This window comes from Nyctereutes procyonoides, unplaced genomic scaffold, assembly GCF_905146905.1.
Source record: "Nyctereutes procyonoides isolate TBG_1078 unplaced genomic scaffold, NYPRO_anot_genome, whole genome shotgun sequence".
NCBI lineage: Eukaryota > Metazoa > Chordata > Mammalia > Carnivora > Canidae > Nyctereutes > Nyctereutes procyonoides.
The window spans coordinates 3234218-3256138 of record NW_026575117.1 but is presented as its reverse complement, the minus strand read 5'-3'; the positions used below and the strand labels follow the sequence as shown (position 1 = coordinate 3256138).

At 38.0% G+C, this 21921-nt stretch overlaps 1 protein-coding gene across 2 annotated transcripts in view; it reads right to left on the bottom strand.

The window, feature by feature from the left end:
• ATF6 (activating transcription factor 6) overlaps nucleotides 1-21921 on the bottom strand; it is a 200652-nt gene that overhangs the window by 144349 nt on the left and 34382 nt on the right. For both annotated transcript variants that reach the window (XM_055334088.1, XM_055334089.1), the window contains exons 8-9: nucleotides 7521-7706; nucleotides 6121-6212 (exon numbers count right to left, since the gene is read on the bottom strand). In XM_055334088.1, coding sequence (XP_055190063.1) covers nucleotides 6121-6212; nucleotides 7521-7706 — 278 coding nt within the window. The remainder of the gene's footprint in view (nucleotides 1-6120; nucleotides 6213-7520; nucleotides 7707-21921) is intronic.

Here is a 21921-nt window from a genome sequence, read left to right as displayed (position 1 = left end):
GAGTTCTAGTAGTGATTGTTTCCAAGCTCTATTATTAGGTATATACTAATTTAGAATTATTATATATCCCTGGTAAACTAACCTTTTAATCAACCGGTAAGTATTAGGCCTATTAATACTGTCTCTTTAGAGGATATCTGTCTGATATTAATAAACCAACTCCAGCTTTGTTTTATCTACTATTTGCTTTTCCATCCCTTGACTTTCAACTTTGACTTTCTGTACCTTGATGCTTTTTACATGTTACTCCTTTAAAAGGCATACAGTTGTATTTTGCCTCCCCACCCGCAGTCTGACAAGCTTTGCCCTCTAAATATAGAGTTCTGTCAGTTTCCACATATCATGATTATGGGTAATATTCTAGATTCATTTCTACTATCATATTTCATGCTTTCATATTCTAGTAGTCTCTTTCCCTCTTTTCATGCCTTCTTTTGGGTTGAGTATGCCCATCTCATTCAGTGATGTTCCTTCCAGTAGATTTTGAAATGATACACTCCAATTATATTTTGTTAGGGGTTAACCCAAAGCTTTAAAATGCAAATGTAACTTAACAAGTCTAAACAATATTTTTACCTACTTCCCAAATAAGGATCAGAACTTCGAATGTTTTCGCTTCAATCACACCCTTCCCAATTTATTAGGTAAGACTGTACAGAAAACACTTCAACCTTGACTTGTTCTAACCTTACAAACTAGACATTGTTAATGTTTTAGATCATGAACTTTTTTAAAAAGTTTCATCTACAACTATTATTTTTGTTGTTGGCCATTCATTTCTGCATCTCAAATCTTCTTTTGAGGTTATTTTCCTTTTCCTGAATACTCTCTTTTTAAAATCAGAGGCTATTTATTTTCTGCATTGTCCCCTCTGTGTGGATTTATCTGCTGTTTTTTCATGATAAAATTAAGGTTATTCATTTTTGGCCAGAATATCACAGGAGTGATACTGTATCCTTTTCAGTGCATCACATCAGGAAGTGATGTCAGATGTCAGAACATCTCCTTGACAAGCACTATTTTGATTACTTGGCTATGGTAGTGTAATCTCCTGTCTCTTAATCTCTTCCATGTGTTCCATCTCATCTTTCTTTTCCACTCTGCATTTCTTCAGCCCTATCTCCCCATCCACGATTTCTTTCTTCAAATGTACCTATTTTGTTGTTATAACCCGGGTATTGCTTTTCTAATTTTAACTTATCACATTTCTAGAGTTTTTTTCAAAATGTCTGGATCATTTCTGATAGTCTTTCGTTCCTTTGTCATTCTTCAATTCCCTTTTATTTCACATATTTATTTTACACCTTGTATCTGCTGATTCAAATATCTGGAGTCTTCAATGTCTGATTCTGTAGTTTTTTATTTCCTCTAACTCCTGTTCATGGTGGCTTGTTTCTTAGTGTGACTAATGATTCTGGGGAAGCGAGGGGATGTTGGCTCATGTTCACTTGGAACTGGATCTGCAGTTTTTCAGTATGGATGTTCACAGTGCTTTCCTCTGAGAAGAGTATGCATTTGTGTCTGCCAGGAGGCTAGCAGTACCAACACAGGGCCACTTAAACTAAATTTTTGGTTTAGTTTTTTGAGGAGGCACAACAGTAGCATAAATCCAGGCTCAAATCTGTATGAATTAAGGCTTGTGATGATGAATTCTCAGGGAGACTTTTTCCTTATTTCCACCCTACTCAAAGCTAATACTAAGACAGGTACTTATCAACACTATCCCTATGTGGTATGACAACCTACTTTCTCCCCCTTCCTTCTTTTTAGCAACTGAGAATGTGATTCTTCGGAAGTTCCAGCTTTATTTGGGTTTGGGAAAGGGGGATAGAGCTCAGTTGTGACTTCCTACATTGTCTATGCCAAAAGGATCAGGAAATGACTCCAGGAGAAGTACCTCTTCCAACACTAGCCTATCAAATGATTCATGTTATCATTATATTTCTGGCCTCTGAGAAGTCCTTACTTTGTCTTCAATTCAGTCATTATGTAAGAGTTTTGATTTGTTTTTTAATTCAGCATTTTTTTGGCATATGAAACTGCAAAGAGTTTCTCCATATCTCTAGCCAAAAACCCTATCATGTTGCCAAAAACAGAAGTCCTGAAGGTTTCTTGGGCAATGGCAGAAAAAAACCACTTTATGGTATAGTAGAGAAGGCTGAGCTTTCAATGATAATTTTTAAGAGACCTTGGTTAAATTTCCAGTTCTTTAACTATAAAATAGGACTAATAAGCATAGAATCAATCCTAATGAGTAGTAAGAAGAGAGTTTCCTACCAATCACATTTGTCCAGTTTAGCCATTCTCTGCTACCCAGAATTACTATTTTTATAGACCACCCAGAGTGGGCCAGCTCTTTGAATCTCCTGCCAGAAATAGCTAGATGCCGTCTTTACTATCCACACAACATCAATAAGGTCAGAAAAATTAACCCTTTTAAGTCTGCCTGGTTTATTTTTTCTGTGATGACTATCCAGTAACCTAAAACTCTTCAAACCAGTCAGTGTTGCTGCATAAAACCCCTTACTTTAGATGTAAGATGTATTTACATTTCATCACCACAAGTGCCTTCAGGAAATGTTTCTTAAGGCTTACCTATATGCAGCAAACTTGCATGTTAAATATTTTTTCACTTGGACCCACACCGATATATGCACAGAAGTTCGATTCTACATTGAACATCTGAAACAACACTGACAACTTTATTATGGTAATGTGATCTGTTATGAAAGAGTTTTCGTTTCCTAAATTTAAAATGCTTTGGAAATCTCTCATTAAAATGTCTATTTGTCTGACCAGACTTAGTTTTGCAGTACTTGAGAAAAGTTCAGTTAGAACTCATAATCTGTTTTTTTCTGCACCAATTAAAACATAATAATGCTTGCTTAAGCTTTATAGATATATAGGGCCATGGGTGTGGAAGTTATTCAATAAATACATTCCAGGTGGTATTAATAAGGTCCAACTGGGTTGTTTCTGCTCTTCTGGCAGATTCCCAGCCCTGAGAAGCTTCTCAGTCTTGCAGTGAAGAGGCTGCAAAGGATGGGGTTAGTAGACAATGCTTCTGAATAACACACGATGGAACATCTGCATTGCCAAACAGTGTTTCAGGGACAGGTTGCAATCTTTCAGACCATTGTTGCTCTCTCAGCTTGGATATTTCACTATTTGTGCCAAGTTTTGTCCAGAAGAAATAGTTCCTGGTTCTTTAGGAGTTTCATAGCCAATTTTTTTTTTTTTAATCTCCTCCTTGGTGTCTGGAGATATTCCAACCTGTTAAGATACTTTGATATTTCTTCACTCCTCACAGCTCTTCATTGCCTTTCCTCAGTCAAGCCTGTTACCATGTTTTTTAAAATTTGCACACTTCCTAAATTTCCCACTACCTCTTCGCTTTCTGTTTCTCAAGCCTTCACAAAGAGACAGATACAGATCTCTTCTGGCTGTTCCTCAGGACCTTCAAGTATTTAAGCTTCCTCCCACTCTTCATTCTGTTTGTACTGTCCATCTAATTTTTTGGACACAAAACTTTCATGATGAAACAGGACCATCATCTCTGTCTTGCAAAATGAATTAACCCATCTGCTCAAAGAAATGAGATCCGTCCCCATACAACCCCTCCACTCTCAGTAGCTATAAGGATCATTAAGTCATTGAAAAATTTTTGTCTCCCCACCCCACACACAAATCTCTATTTACTCATGAGGGCTTTCATAAGAGTATATCCCATCCTGACTTCCTACTGCATAACCTCATCTTCTTTACTATTTATCAAATGTTACTGCATAAAGCCTCCGAGACTGCCATTATCAGAGTTAAATGAAAAAATCATTTTAATATGAAGAATATCAGTAAAATGTCTTTACTACCTGTCTTTACAGGTAGTAAAGAAAATTTTTTTAATGATTTAAATGCTTGCTCCAGGTGTATCTTCTACATATTCTATGTAACACGTCTAATATAAACTTTCAAAAATAGGTCAACTCAGAAATATGATCTCTTTCCACCAAATCAATTTAGTAAAAAGTAGATGGTTGTCTGGGGCTCTGTGATGGGATATCAAATGCTATGCAGAGCTGTGCTAATACCAAATGATAACAAAAGTTGAATACAAGATGTACATTTTATTTTTTAGAAACTATGTAGAAATAAAATGGGAATGACCTAGCTGGACCATCAAACATGTGAAAAAGGTATGGGGATTTTGGTTAATAATACATTTCTTCGAAACAGTGACCACAATCAGGCTACATGAAAAGAGCTCTTAGGAAGTAAGGATTTCACTACAGTCTACACAGATTACCATCAACCTGCTCGTTGCCAAATTCAATGTTCTCATATCAAGTTTCTGCCTTTCACTCTTGGTTTCAGAAAACCAATTTCTTCTGTCTCTCCCTAACCCTACTCACTCAAAGTTTCTTTTCCTGAGTCTGTTATATGCTGGTTTCCCCAGATTCTCATTATTCTTCTTCCTCTGAGTGTTCTCCTTAGATAATCCACCTACTCCACTACCATCCTTCTGTCTATCATGGTAATTCCCAATGTCTAGTCAGTATCACAAATTTCCAATACTAATAAAAACCATTATCCTCCATCATAAAACAATTCATCTTCCTACTTCCTACCTTAATAACAACATTGTCATTCAGTCCCTCAAGATAGAAATTTGGAATTATCTTTAACTTCTCTCTTTTCTTCCATATGTCCCACTCTGTACCAGTCATCAAACCCCAGAGAGACAGCCTGCCCTTCCCATCACCATAGTCCAAGTCCAGATTCCCATGTATCACCTTAAATAGATCAACAGCCTCCCAGTGCTGTCTCTGCCAATAGCATCTGCTCGGTCCAGTCAATTCTTGCTACCAACCTCAGTCACCTTCCTAACATCAAAACTGATTATGTTACCCTCTGCCTAAAAACCCAGGGGTACTTCATTATTTATGAGGCTCTTCAGTATCTGGCCCCTACCACATACCTATAGCCCCATGTTCCTCATACACATTTCCACATGTACAAGATACACTGAATTTTTCACTTTTTCCTTAAAACATCAAGTCATTTCCTAATTGTGCCTTTTAACTGCTGATCCCTCTGCCTGGCATCTCTTTCCATACTTTCCAGCAGGCAAACTGCTATCACACTTCAAGAGTGAGCTTCCTCTATGGGGATTTCCCTTACCACCCTCAGTCAACAAAAATGTTTTGAGCATTTATCAACATGACACGTACCTTTTCAAGGAAGCCTATACTCATTTATATTCTTTTAGTGCTTTGTTCATACTGCTATTATTACATTCATCACATTATACTCAAGTTATCCTTTGACTTGTCTGTCTTCTCAGGTAGACCATGAGATCTTTAAAGGTATGGCTCTAGTCTAATTACTCTTTGATTTCCCAACACCTAGGATTCTGATTTCATTTATGTATCAAATGTGCCACAGTCAGAGGGAGTTTGAAAAAGGGTCTCTAGGGCCCCTTTGAATTCTAGTATTCTATGACTCTAACCTAAAAGCAGTGTTTCTTAAGTTGTGATGAGCTGGAAATCTGTAGCAAAATCAAGGAGAACAATTTAGATTCTTGATTCCCATTCCAAACCGACTAAATCAAAAACTGATAATTACTCCTCTAGCTGCTTACTTTCTCGCTAGGGAGGAAACCATTCAAGTGTCTTATAATCAGTCACTGAAGCTCAAGCATCACAGTATTGAGGTAGGTAGGTAATAGTATTAAAAAGGTTTAACCATCTTAAAGGAAAGGAACTGAAGTATAGAGGTTAAGTAACTTGCCTAAGACACCAAAGTGACCAAATGGAGGAGCTAGCATTTGAACTCGAGCAGTCTGATTTCAAGGCCCACCACTGATATGTTGGATAACTGAAACACAGGTTTCTTCATAAAAAACCAATATTCTGCCAGAAAGAGGTAAAGAACAAGGAAGAGGAACCAATCTTTCTTCTCCCCTCTTCTTACCAAAATATTGTCTCTGAGAAAAACAGATTTGTTCTGTTTTTAAGCTAGATGATCTAGATCATCTAGCTTACAACTAGAGCTAAAAATAATGAAAATTAAAATTTAACACGAGTTAAACACGAGTACCCAAACAAATGGCTATCTGCTTACCTCACGGGTCCATAGTTGAGCACTATAAATGCCAATACTACCATCACACAGATAGCTCTTCGCTTTGGATTAGGAACTTTAAGCCTTTGGTTCTAAAAGAAATAACCATGTTAAATACAGTTAAACAACATTATCAATCTCACAAAAAGCAACATCTAAGATAAGTACTTTCCTCTTCACCAATTATATGAATAATTAAAAAAAAAAAAAAACCCTCAAGAGTGAGGAAACAGTATTTTTCACAAGACTAGAGCAGAGCCTTGGAGGTTCCCTGCTGCAGCAGAGAGACAGAAGGACAGACAAAGGAGAGGATATACATGAGGGCTACTCCCCTGCAGTCTCTTCTGCACCCAAAAGGAAAGAATTCAACAACAACATTTTTATGGGTCTTCAAAGAATGTTAAAAATACATCTGTAGGGGATCCCTGGGTGGCGCAGCGGTTTGGCGCCTGCCTTTGACCCAGGGCGCGATCCTGGAGACCCAGGATCGAATCCCACATCGGGTTTCGGTGCATGGAGCCTGCTTCTCCCTCTGCCTGTGTCTCTGCCTCTCTCTCTCTCTCTCTCTCTCTCTCATAAATAAATAAAAAAAATTAAAAAAAAATACATCTGTAGTTTTATTTCCCTATCTCTTAAATCTCTTAATGTGTTCAGGGCAAGACAGAACAGTGGAAGGAGCCCCAAACATTAGGCACAGGCATCCCTTTGGTTCAGGACAGCATTGCCGGGGGAAATCCTGAAGATAGCAGGTTTCATGAAAAGAGCTGAGAAGACTGTCCTTATCAGGACATTCTTGGCAACAAAATGCAAAATGCATAATAGTGGTCAGGGGGACAGAGACAAGACTTTAAAGTGTTTTTTTGTGTGTTTTCTTTTCTTTCTTTCTTTTTTTTTTTTTTTTGAGAGAGAGAGAGAAGGGGAGGAGAAAGGGAGGGAGGGAAGGAGAGAGGGAGGGAGAGAGAGAGAGACTGAGGGGAGAGGCAGAGGGAGCTAATCTCAACCAGACTTCCTGCTACAGCGTGAAGCCGGACTCAGGCTCAATCACAGGATCCTGAGATCATGACCTGGGTGGAAATCAAGTCAAATGCTCAACAGACGGAGCTACCCAAGTGACCCTGTATTTTCTTTTTTAAAAGGAAAGACCTGCAAAACTATTTAGGGTCCTCACCATGATTCATTTTAGTCAAAAAAGAAATGCTACCCAGGGAACACAATTTTAGAATGCAAATGGAGAGGTGCAACCCAAAGCTCCTCTTTCCACTGCTTTACCCTGAGTGCAAATGCCTCAGGGCTATTGAGCTCTTTTTTCTAGTACTATTGTTTTATACAATTTCCAATTGGTTTCTCAGGTAAAAAGAATACTTGAACCCATCTCATGGGGCTGCAGCACTAGCCCTCACCTCTGACACAACTTCATCCAGCTGCCTCTTCAGTGATCCATTCTCTTTCTTCAGCTTCTCATTCTCCGAAAGCGCAGCCTTTAACCTGGCCTCTAAACCAAGCATATATTCTTTCTTCTTCTTGCGGGACTGACAAGCAGATTCTCGATTTTTTATCATACGTTGCTGTCTTCTTAGCACAGCAATCTAGGAAAAGTTAAAACAAATCAGAAACATTTTGATTTTAGAATCAGATCAGAATATACTGATTTTTACCATTATTTTTAAACAAAACTGTTCAAAACATAGGTTACTAGTTTTAGAACAGATTTTTAAAAATAGTACTCAAATTAAGCAAACTGAAAGCAAATGATTAAATATGGCCTTCTAAAACCTAAATGTTAAGTGATTTCTTCTGGTGTTTTCTAAGTCTTACTATCTTCCAATTTTCCCTTTAGACACTCCCTCAGGGAAGGAAAAATGATTCTCAAAAAGTGCCCTTACATTACATATATATATGCATCCATACACCCTGACTCTATGTCTCAGGCCCTGAATTGACTATTTTCCAGAACCATGTATCCACTACTTATAAGGCCATTTCTACTTACAAAGTTACCACTACAAATTCAGTATATACAAACTGAACTCATCATCTCCCTCTACCTAGATTTGTTTATCCTATCTATCTCCCATCAGTGGTAAATAACTCTCCAGGTATCCAGGAAGGAGACACCAATAACTTATTTTTCCTTCATTCTCCACACTATTCCCTCTCTCAACCTCTGATTCGCTTGCTAAATATGCACTGAGGATATGCTAATGACCAAACTTCTTCCAGGGAGAGTGTGTCTCAGTTATTCCAATCTATTCCTGCTGTCACACTCCCCAGGTAGGCACTCAGGAACTCAACCCAACTACTGCAATAATCTCCTAAATATTTTCAATTGTCTCCAAACTCTTCCCATCTACTATTTGTAAGATAACTCACCTGGGGGAGGAGGAGAATTGTTTAGCTTGCAAAAACAAGCTATTTATACTTCCTCGCTGGCCACCTTTGCTTTCAAAGCCTTCCATAACACGACCACCTCTCTAAGTTCTGCCCTAACCCAACAATGATTCAATCCAAACCTAGACTGTTATCATTTAAGGCTATCCACGATCACACATGCCTAAGTCATTCCTTTAGTCACACCATTTACTCCAATTTAGAATGCTGTCTCCTCCACTAACTTAATTCTACAGACCCTCTACACTCTGATTATGCTAAACCATCTTCCCTGAATGTCTTGTGCCCTTATAATTTGGGAAATACACCTCAATACTCTGATGGTCTCAACTGTTTCATGACTATTAACTCTCTCACTCGACCTAGGTATTATACCACGGAAGCCAAAATCATGTGAATACTACATTTTTGTTTCCTACCCTCAAGGTCTACCATAATCAAAACTTACTGAGTGAAACTATTTTTGTCATTTTTTCTAATGAAGTTATGGGACCTATCTGCTATAGCATTAATCTATTTGAGGCAGAGAGTAAGGTAGCAAAATTAATAATATTAAGTTGATTATTATAAGTACACATATGACTGAATTATTCACTTTATATGTTTTTATAAAATAAACATTCCACACAGTGGTGTTCAATAATTCTTACTGAGACCAGGAAATAGAATTAAGTCATTTAATACTGATCTCTTTTAGTATAACAACACAATTCCAACCCTATTCTACATTTCCTCAAAATGGTCAAAGCCCATTTCTCTGCAGCAAATACTATCAACAAACTTTCAATCAGAACCTAGAAGGGAAAAAAAAAAAAGAACCTAGAAGGGAGGAAAAAAAACCACATGAGATGTCAAAAGAGGGTGTTTTTCTCTTTTTTTCCTTTAACTGAAATTTCATAAAAATGCTAACTTACAGAACCATCATCTGTAAAATTTCCTTATGGAATAACTATCCCACTCTTCAATAACACGATATGCATGCATTCAGCCGTGGCAAAGCCCTGATGGATGGATTATTCACCACGTCAAACTATTCTCTGGACAACGCCACTTTGTTCAATCTACTGTTACTCTTAGTGTTCTTCCTGGTTACTGAGAATGTCAATGTCCATAATTAATACTTAATACCAGAGTGCTGAAGTATAAGGAACACTGAACAAGCATAGGAAAGAGAAGGTTCCCAGATGGAAGAGTTTATACTAAAGTTAGATAAAAGGCAATCTTACTTTAAAGGCTAATTAATCTATGGAATTTAGAGAGGCTTACAGATGGAACACCATTTAATAAATTTCAAACAAGGATTAGGAATTTCTATAAACAATAAAAGCACCTGCATATTATAAAGCATTAAAGTTTCCAAGGCTGTCAATGCACATGCCTTATGCTAAAACAATGAAAACCACCTGTGGCCATCCACTTCTTCCCATGGAAAAAGATACAATAGTTCTGAAAATAAATACTCAATACTACCAATAAACACAAAGGATAGAAAGTAAAAACAAATGAAACCCCCAGGAATCACCAAACACAAGGGTTTCAACTTTATACATCTCAGCAAGCTATCTTTGGCTATCTGAATATATAATACTTAAGTTATTCCGTATTTCCTAGATAAAAAAATTATGATTTTCAGACTACATACACACATCTATACACACACACACCAGTTGTGTTTGTCGTTTGGTGGGGGGTATATTTCACAAGAAAAAAATTACACTGTAATTACTATTCTGTAAACTGATTTTTGCAGTGTATTATGATCATCTTCCGACACACAATGAGAATGGCAACATAGTATTTCAATTATTTTGATGTTCTATATTTAATCTCCTCTTGCATTATAGTTTTCAAGACTCTTTAAAATAAGCCTCATCATTTGATTCACTGTTAGAGAGTAGAAATGCCACAGCTAGAACTTAGGTAAGTTGCCTCTAAGCCCAGCACACCACAGCACCACACTGTTTTTAATACCAAATGGGAAGTCCTGGATCTCAGCGTGGAATTCTAACCTCTGTGAACTCTGTGCTTACTTTCATTATGCACCTGTTTGAAAAGAAAGGTTTATGGAAATGCTTATACCTGGAAACTTAATCTCCTCCTCTCACAGTATGATAACATAAAATCAATACCCTGGCTCATTAATCAATTCACACATCTCCCTTATGGGTATCAAGACGATTTAACATGACTAAAATGAGTGAAATGCTGGTCAGTTCCTGCTTCTGATCATCCTGCCTTTAGACAAGTCTCCCATCAAGCATTGTGCCTTGGAAAAAGAAAAAAGAAACACTTCACAACTGTAAAATACTCTCTCACTTTAGTGCCACTACACTATAATATGGTGTTGCATTATCAAACAAACATTTGATTACAAAAAAGACTGTATAAAAGAAGAACTTTTTACAAATGAATAAGTACTTTTTGAAGGCTCAACCAATTTGAGTCAAAATTCCAAGTCTATTTGCAATTTGTTTTTTACTTTTTAAAAGTTATCGATCACTAAACACTAATATTATGTTCTTTTAATAAATAACTATTTAAATCCTTGAGTCTGTGATGTTGCTAAGAAATGAGCTTCAAAGTGCTATATGACTAATCAAATGATATTAAAATAGGATATTTTAGTGCTAAGAAATACATTCCAACATCTCACACAAACTCCAGCCAGATCAAGTACTGATAACTATGGATGAATCAATGGCTTACTACATACATGTCATCTTCTGAGTTCGAATTCTTTTGCTGAATCTCTCCCTCTAAACTGACATATAAAACAGAAACTGTCATTGATTAACCTCTTTATCATATCAAACCAATAATTTTATAATTTCCATTATATATATATTTTCCATTATATAAATAATCTTTATCTATTTGAAACTGATTTAAAAGCCAAAGTAAATTTTCTTACATATTTCTAATTTATATAACATATATTATTGTATGTCATAGTAAATAAATTTATAAATACATTCTAAAAAAATGCATATAACTAAAATCATTAGCAAATTTAATTAGTCGCAACCTTATTTTAAATATTCAAATAAATTAAGTATCTCAGTTTGATTTCTCTTAGGAATCTTTTTTTTAATACTTTATTTATTTATTTATTCATGAGAGACAGAGACATAGGCAGAGGGAGAAGCAGGCTTCCTGCGGGGAACTCGATGTGGCACTCAATTCCGGGACCCCGGGATCATGACCTGAGCCAAAGGCAGGCACCCAACCACTGAGCCACCCAGGTGCCCTTCTCTTAGGAATCTTAAGAATACTCCCTTTTTGGGGGCACCTGGCTGACTCCATCAGTTGTCATGCAATTTTTGATTTCAGAGTTGTGAGTTTGAGCCTCATGTTGGGTATAGAAATTACTTAAAAATAAAAAAAAAGCATTAAAAAAAAAAGGATACTCCCTTTTTTTCATAAAATTGTTTAAAGCAGAAAAGGGGAAAATTTCCAATTCTACTCTTCTCAACTCTCATGACAGAAGGCCAAAATTTTATTTTACTCTATTAAGTTGTGTGTTTGTTATCCCCAGTTCCTGGTCATCAAAACTTAAATAAATAAGCTTCATTACTGGCATCCTGAGCCATTTCATTGGCTGAGTCAAGGAAAAAAATCTTCACCCTGCCAAGTGTTGTATTTTTTTTTTTTTTAATGAAGAATGCTTTGGATATATGTAGTATGCGTTCCCAAGTGAGAAAGGATAATAGACAAATCCCTGCTAGACTGTAGGTGCAGGCTGCTCTACCCAATCTCATTCTGAGTGAAGAGAAAGAACTGGTAGAGGGACAAAGGCAGGCGTATCCACCAGGGCAGCCCTGGTAGCGCAGCGATTTAGCGCCGCCTGCAGCCCAGGGTGTGATCCTGGAGACCTGGGATTGAGTCCCAGGTCAGGCTCCCTGCATGGAGCCTGCTTCTCCCTCTGCCTGTGTCTCTGCCTCTCTCTCTCTCTCTCTTTCTGTGTCTCTCATGAATAAATAAAATCTTTAAAAAAAAAAAAGAAAAAAAAAAAGGAGTATCCACCAGATGCTCTTAGGATAGCCACACTGTGGGGCACAGTTTTCCAAAGAATGGAGAAAGTCCTATGTACGGGGATCATCAAAGCTTCCTCAGAGCAGTCTCCTGTGCCTTCATTACTGATCCCTAGAAATATTTGGTGTAGCTACATACGAGTAATTAGGAGCTCCTGGGTGGCTCAAGTGGTTAAGCATCTGACTTTTTTTTTTTTTTAATTTTTATTTACTTAGGATAGTCACAGAGAGAGAGAGAGAGAGAGGCAGAGACACAGGCAGAGGGAGAAGCAGGCTCCATGCACCGGGAGCCCGATGTGGGATTCGATCCCGGGTCTCCAGGATCGCGCCCTGGGCCAAAGGCAGGCGCCAAACCGCTGCGCCACCCAGGGATCCCTAAGCATCTGACTTTTGATCTCAGCTCAGATCTCGATCTCAGGGTAGTAAGTTCAAGCCCCACAGGGGAAAAAAAAAAAAAAAAAGAATAGCAATTTAAGTCATTAGATGACAATATAACACTGGAAGTTGGGTCTCATTAATTCTTATTCCAGCACTGCAATGAATTAACTGAAAAATCCTGGAAGAAACATTTCTTCTCCCAGGGCCTATTTACACAGAAATACTAACAGGGAGTTAAACCAGAACAGTGTTTTTGAAACTAGTATAACCCAATATCAAGTAGTATGATAAATTTAGTGGATCACAAGGGCCTTTAAAAAATTGACAAGAAAGCACAGGATAGAATAAAAGAAAACAGAACTTTCTATGTAATACTGTTTCACTAGACTGTGTGTAAGAAAGATGTAAAACACATTTCTTAGTGTGGATTATGGGCAAAAACTTGAGATGCATCCCCTTCATCCTCTGAAGGTCTCGTTCAGCCCAAAACCAAAATGGCTCCAGTACTGATGCTAAATATACTGAATTGTCTGTCACATATCACAGTAATTACTGCATCACAAGATACAGATGAGAGTAATTTTGCTGTAAATTTTATTTGAGATCACCAAACTATTCATATAAGGTCGGCCGTTATACTTTGTCTCTCAAGACTTTAAACCACCTGCTTAAATTTTTAAGATTTTATTTATTTATTTGACAGAGAAAGAGCACACACAGGAAGAGAAGCAGGCAGGCAGAGAGGGAGAAGCAGGCTCCCCGCTGAGCAGGAAGCCCAATGTGGGGCCAATCCCAGAACCCCAGGATCATGACCTGAGCCAAAGGCAGATGCTTAACCCACTGAGCCATCCAGGTACCCCTGAAAATGTTTTAAAATTATGAGAATACATTTGTAGAGGGAGAGAAAAGGGAAAAGAAGCAAGTTATAAGAGGTAGGTAATTTGAAGTTGGCACTGCATCAGGGCTGCCTTGAAAGTAAAGCCCCATTAATAGAGCAGAGAGGGGTGAGTGACAGCAGCACTGCACCAAGACAAGGCCTAGACCTGAATCCTAACTCAACTGGAGCAGGTCAAATGACTGAGGTGAGGATTACACAACTCATGGATGTGAGGTTCTCTGTTAGCAATAATATACCACATACATGTGTCAGTAAAAAGAGATACGTGCTGCTATGAATAAATTGAGTGAGGAGGCAAAAATTCTTAACTCCATCACCAATCGCAGCTGCTCCAATAAACTGTGCAATTAAAGCAATACTGAAAATATCTGCCTGCATTCCAGCTCCTATTTTCACATTTTAAATTTTAAAAGTGACTTAAAAAACAGACAAAATCTGAACATTACAGTTAATCACTGTAGAAACAGAAAAATAGCCTAACAATAAAAAGCTAGTTCACACTCCTCCAAGAACCATCATTCTGCTCTTAATCCATAGGTATCATGGCTCTCATTCACCTCAATGGGCCATCAGGAGATTCAAAGTGAGGATCTGTGAGTCATGCACTTAGACAAGTGTGGCACACACCACTTAATCAAGATTAGCCATCTCAGCAATATGGCCTTGACTAAAACACCTAACCAACTGATTCCTTTCATGGTGAAATGGGAATGAATATCATCCACTTTATAAAGATTTTGTAAGACTCAAACAGAACTACACAAAAATAAATGATTTACAATCCAATTTGAATGTGAAGTACTTATTAAAACTATACTAGAAGGCCACTTCGGTGGCTCAGTCGGCAAAGTGGCCGGCTCTTGATTTCAGCCCAGGTCATGATCTCAGGGTCCTGGGATGGAGCCCTATATTGAGCCTTGCATCAGGCCCCACACCAGGCTCTGCACTCAGCAGTGTGTCTGCTTAAGGATTCTTTCTCTCTCCCTCTGACCCTTCCCTTGCTCACGTGCACGCATGCTCTCACTCTCTCTAATGAAGAAATAAGTCTATTATGACTAGAAAAGAGATGAATTCTTCTAAAGCAACAAAAAGACAAACACTGAGGAAATGTTCCAGATTAAAAGAAGCTAAAGAGACAAGTCAACCAAATGCAGTATCTGGCCCTAGACTGGGCCCTGTATTGGAATGGAAAAAATTCAATAAAGGGTATTTATTACTAGGTCAACTGACAAAACTGTAATACTGACAGCGGATCAAAGTATTTTACAAATGAAATTTACAAAGTTGATGACTTTACTGTGGGTATGTAGAATATCCCTATTCTGAAAAAATACACACTGAAATATTAGTGGTAAAGAACTATAAGGCATGTAACTTATTCTACAATAGTTTGGGGGGAAAAACAGAGTGTGTAGATGGACAGATAGCCAGAAAGAAAAAACTAATAAAACCAAAGCGGTAAAATGTTAATAGGTGAATGGGTAAAGGTACATGGGCATTCTCTGGAGGATTTTTGTTTCTGCAACTTTTAAATATTTGACATTATTATCAAATACAAAGTCTAATACAGGGATCCCTGGGTGGCGCAGCGGTTTGGCGCCTGCCTTTGGCCCGGGGCGCGATCCTGGAGACTGGAGCCTCCTGGTGCGTGGAGCCTGCTTCTCCCTCTGCCTGTGTCTCTGCCTCTCTCTCTCTCTCTCTGTGTGACTATCATAAATAAATAAAAAAATTTAAAAAAAAAAGTCTAATACACATGTGTACACACACACACAGATCCGCAGGACTGCAATGCACATACAATGCTGGGGATTTACAAGAAAGAAATACAGATACTTTTCTTTAGAACTCATAATAGCAAGGTGGATGAGCCACGAAAATTTTAACCATAATACTTTTAACCCTTGAATATCATTCTTTAACCAGTCAAAACTTCTATTAATAATTAATATTCTTTCACATATTTTAAAACAGTAATCTTTCAGAGGCATACCCCTTCAAGAATATATAGCCATTTATACTTTAACTGAAAAATTTGCCATTCTCTTTTGTGAATTATCTATTCACATATTTTTGTCCATTTGATTGTTGGATTAACTTGCATTTTTCTCACTGACTTATAGTCTCCATATTAAAAAGGGTTTCAAAAAGACTATGAAAACTTATACCTGAATGTTCAAAGTAATATTATTTATAATAGCTGAAGAGTGGCTGTTATGAAGCCATCCAAATCTCCATTAACTGATAAATGGATAATCCAAAATGCCATCTAGTTAAACAACAGAAAATTATTTGGCCACAAAAAATAAGAGTACTGATCCATGTTATGATATTAATGGACCTTGAAAAACATTATGCTAAGTAAAAAAGAAGTCATACACAAAAGGCCACACTATGTATAATTCTTCTGATGTGAAAATCCAGAATAGGCAATTCCATACAAGGAGAAAGCAGATTAGTGGTTGCCAGGGGCTGGGGAAAAGATCGGAATAGGAATGACTGATAAATGGGTACAAAGCTTCTTCTTAGGGTGATATGAACATTCTGGAATTAGCAGTAATGGCAGCAAAACTCTGTGAATATACTGAAAACCACTAAATTTTACACTTTATAAGGATGAACTCTACGTATGTGAATTGTATCTCAACAAGCTATTACAAAGAAACAAAACAAAAAATTACATGTGAAGCTATTGACTTGTTCTCCAGACAAATGCACATACCCAGTATTATAAACAATTATGCAAGGAAAGGGTTGATGTAAGAAGGGGAAGTGTTTGTGGAGACACTGTCCACGGATTCCTCTGAGAAGCCCTGTGACTGGCACTCTCATACAAAGTGGAGGATTAATCAGAACTACCCCGATGGCAGGCCATTTGACAGTATCTATCAACATCAAAAAACTACCTACCTCTGACTTATGCCAGTTCTAGGAATTTCTCCTACAGATAAACTTGCATATAAACAAAATTAAACTAGTACCAAGTTATTCCCCACGGAAGAATGCTTACAAAGAAAAAAACTGCAAAAATCTGAATTAATTATGACACTCCTATGAAACAGACTGCCATGCAGCTATTGAAGGAATAAGAAAAATGTTTATGTACTGATATGGACAGTTCCCTAAGATACACTAAATGAGAAAACCAAGGTGCAGGACAGTGTGGACATACTTGTCACCATTTCTATAAAACAGGCAAATGGGTAAAACCATAAATACTAATCTACTAAGGAATCATCTTGGGAAAGATGCGCAAAAATCAAGGGACAATGAATGCTTCTGGGCAGGGGAACCAAGTGGCTTTGTACAAAGCATGTGGAGTACGGAGAGACTGTCCCCAGGGACAGGCTGCAGAAAGGGAAATCAGAGAGAAGGGAATTAAGTGTTAATTATTTATCAAGATAGAAACCAGCATCCCTTTAAAAATAATTATTTATTAACCTTATCAAGATGCCAAACTGGAAAACGCCGAACAAAGAACGCTCCAGTTGCCAGGGCATAAATCTAACCTCATGCAATACAACCCGGAGGGGCGAATAAAATCATCTTCTGTTCACTTCCCTTTCCAAAGCTACTATAACCACAAATGAAATCACTTGCCAAAGTCCTTATTCAAGATAAATTCTTAGAAGCCCCAAATCTCCATCTAAAGAGAAACTACAAGTATTTTAACAAAGCATGTTTTTCTTTGATTTGCAGAATCCCTGGTAGCAGCAAAGTCAGAAAAGCAATCAGCACGGAACTAATATTTTACTAAAATCTGGATAGCTTTTCAAGTCTCCAAATCCTTCCTGTTGAATTTGTTCTGATGGATTCCTCTACTTTAAAGCCTAAAGAAGTATCATGATGTCAACGTCTTTGTTGTTAAAGAATTTAGTCACTAAAAAGTATCTATTCATTATTTATCTTCTTAGATCTCAGCTGACCACATCACTTAAGGGTGGATATTCAGCTCACACTTGGACCTAACAGAAGACCTATTCTTAGGTGCTACAGATAAAGCAAGCAGCTTAAGTGTCATTAGAAATAATGTTTTTTTTTCCCTGAAAGAGAACCACAGGCATTCTCCATTTTTCTAAGAGTTTTTCTGCATTGCTTTGCAGTGTAAACGAATTTTTTTAGATGCATATTTTTCTTGAAAGATATTTCTCTAGGAGTCTCTTGGGAATCCTGCTACTATACATTTTCCTGGGCGTGCCAAGAATACAAGACCCTGACCACTCTTTACCTAGGCCCTTTCTCAGGGCTGTGTTCCCAAAAAAAAAACCTTGAAATATGAGGTAATGTCTTCCTCTGGATGAGGAAACTTGCTCACCGCTTGCTGTAAAAGTGCTAGACTCCCAAAGCTCAGCATTCCTGCACTGCCATAAAGGAACACTGTGCACACAGCATCTGTCTGGGGCCCATATCACATCACCTCCACGCTCACACTACTAACAATACCTGAAATCTTGAGCCTTACTGGATATATAACACTGTCTCCAGAGAAAAGAAATGACAAAGTTCCAGTTCGGTATGCCAGAGGAATCCCCTTCACACCATTTCTGATACCTGCAGGCAGGTGGAAAGGGATCTGCCTAGCACCCAGCTTCTCATGATGGCTTTAGTGACCAGGGCAGGGACCAGGATGGGAGGGATGAAGGTCATTAAGAATTAGAAAGAATGAAAGGTAATAAAGGGTTTGTAAGCAGCTCAATGCAGTGAATGGGCTGAGAGAAGGCCTGAGGCCTCTTGTCAACAGAGCCTGTACCCTTGATCAGCCTCCCATCTGGTATTTCTAACTCTGCCCTAGTTCCTGATCATTTTCTTTCCATTGTTACCCCCTACTGACTTACATTAAGGGGTTTTTGCTCCACCTTGGTCCACTATGAAGGACACAGAATACAATTTCATCACTTTTTTTTTCCTGGTCTTTTTTCCCAAGTAACTACAATAACATGTACAGCTCCACAGCCCTAAAACCAGGGCCATAATGTTTCATGAACTTCATGGAATTATGATGGGTAGAGGACAGTAGTTACACCAATGCAAATTTAAACAGACTGCCTGCTTTCAAGCCCTTGGTTTGATGTCTGGCAACATTCAATAGCCCTTTAAAGAAAGATAAGTATACTCTCCTATGAAGAAAACTTTGCAGTTCCAAGATTGCCATTTACTAAGAAACTGCATAAGAGAATTTCTACACTGAAATGAGAGACCATGTTCATTTTTTCCATCAGGGTCAGAGCCAAAAACCAACCATATTTCTTGAAAATTTAGGTGAGGTTTCCAAGAGTTAAACAGAACAGATTTACCAGCAAAAGGTAGGAAGAGTGAGATTATAATTTGAACCAGGCAAACTGTTTCATAACAGAAAATGTGGCACTTAATGCAGTTTGCAGAATATGGGATGCAAAAAACGCTACTTACGGCAGTAGCAGGTCTCTAGAGAGAGAAACTAGCCAAACAAAAAAGGTAGGAAAAAAGCCATGTCAGCATCACAAAGCCACAAAAGACTGATACGCTTTCTTTTGCTAAATTACAGCTTTTTCACCAGGCTTTCGGTTTAAAAGCACAAAAAGCACATAATGAAAAGTTTTTCTTTCTGACCATTTTGAATCAGAAATTTATACTTCAGATTTATCATCATGTAATAGGACTTGAGTCTAACAAATGCATGCACTATTAAGGTCAACCAAGTTACTAACACAGGAGACTATACCAGCAGATCAAAGTTTCCTACAGCTCCTTCTGGAACAAATTTACTTTGGGTTCCTGAACGGCTTGGCCAGCTGATAGGACAGACTGATGTTTCTTTACTTGAAATAAGTATTAAGTCAAAATCTCGACCAGAAAACCCATACTGAAAAGGCCTGGCTCACTTCCTGATATGCTGGCCAAGGAAAAATAAGCACAAAACCTCAATGCAGGTTGACTAAAAAATTTATTCTAATCGCCTTTAGGTCTCTTGCACCAGACGCATAGCACCTGAAATCTTTCTTCTACAATCCTGTCAACTCTAAATTCTGGAAAGTAATAACACTAGTCAATTAATATTGCTTAAAAAAAAAATCATACCTGTTGGTCCCATTCTTTTTTTTTTTAAACTTTTTTTTTTAAGATTTTATTATTTATTCGTGAGAGGGAGAGAGAAAGAGAGAGGGGCAGAGACACAGGGAGAGGGAGACGCAGGCTCCATGAAGGGAGCCAGACACAGGCCTCGATCCCAGGTCTCCGGGGTCACGCCCTGGGCCAGAGGCGGTGCTAAACCACTGCCCTGGTCCCATACTTTTGCATCTCACACAGCCCCCAGCTCAGTGTTGACTGAGATTTCATCAGTAAATTATTCACCAAATTTACAGAGCACTCTTAAGGATGCAAGAGCAGAACAAACACGGTCTTTCACACCAAAAAGGTCATGTCTGACTGATCAACAAATGATTAACTGAAATGTTTAGAGATTACAAAATGGGTCAGCAGACTACAATGAAGAGGGCCAACATTAAGATGCTCATTATTCAGATATTAGCCTAAAAGAAAAAAGAAAAAAAGGCTTCTTCCTGTTTTTAAATACAATGACCTGATCAAAGAATTTTACAATGAGAAGAAACCTTCCTATAATGTATCGGTGCCTATTCTAGTTGAGTCCTGTGGAATAACCCAGAAAAATCCTCCTGTTTTCCACACATCAACCTGTCCTGAATCCACTCCCAGATCTATGTTCAGTGTTTTTTTCTCTTCTTCAGTTTACAGAGTCATTCCAACCCTTAAACCATTCCTCTACTGAGGACATAATTTCAAGACATTTTCCCCATCCTAGCCATGCTCCTCTGGACTGTCCCACCATGGTCAGATGTTAGAAAGCTACAAATACAGACTAACATTACATTAATATTGTTAACAACTATGACATACTGTTGATCTACATTCTTTTAAGTTCTAATTAGTCTTTACCTTTTTTCATATTTAAGAGATTGCATAATAAATATTTTAAATATCCTAACATGATAGCAATACAACTTTGAGGGATATCTGGGTGGCTCAGTCACTTAAGCGTCTGACTCTTGACTTCAGTTCAAGTCATCATCTCCAGGTGGTGGGATCAAGCCCTACACCAGGCTCCATACTTGGCAGGGAGTATGCTTGAGATTCTCTTTCTTTCTCCCTCTCTCCCCCTCTTCCCCTCTCCCCTGCATTCGCATGCATGCATGAGTGCACACACACACGTTCTCCCTCTAAAATAAATAGATGGATGTTTAAAAAAAAAAAAAAGACAACTTTGAATATTTTCTGTTGCTAGTTCTGTTTGGGAGTATCACAGAAGAAACATTCAAACTCATAATTTAAAGTGGATTAATAAAAGGAAATTTTAAAAATCCTCTTCCATCATTCTTATTCTATCTCACTCTCCTATGAAAAGCATACCCTTTCTTTTATTGGCTATATAACTTTTTAATTGAAAACAGCACAGGATATTTTGGACTTTTGTTGTTGTTTACTTACTATGGAAATTTTCCCACATACCAAAAGGAGAGAAAGATTACACCCAATTTTGATGATTATCAACATTTTGCCCATCTTGTTTCCTCCATCCTGGGCTCCTCACCCCGGATGAGGAAAAAGTCCCGGACTATTTTCTTTTAATTTTATTTATTTATTCATGAGACACACACACACACACACACACACACACACACACACACAAAGAGAGAGAGAGAGAGAGAGAGAGAGGCAGAGACACAGGCAGAGGGAGAAGCAGGCTCCATGCAGGCAGCCCGATGCAAGACTCGATCCGGGGTCTCCAAGATCACGCCCTGGGCTGAAGGTGGCGCTAAACCACTGAGCCACCACGGCTGCCCTGTCCCCAACTATTTTAAGCAAATCCCAGCATCACATCATTTCAACCTCAACTGAAACATACTGTGTCTTAGCGCCCTTTATACCACAAGCACTACACTTTATCTTCTCTAGTCCTCAAAATAAACATTTACAGTCAAGGCTAATCCTGTACAATCCATGTCTATTCTCATCTAATTTTCTTCCATGTCAGGGTACGCAGCTCTCAAAACCTGTATAAACTATGGGAATTATTGTAGACCTTCAATGTTCTACTTTCATCAGACAATATTC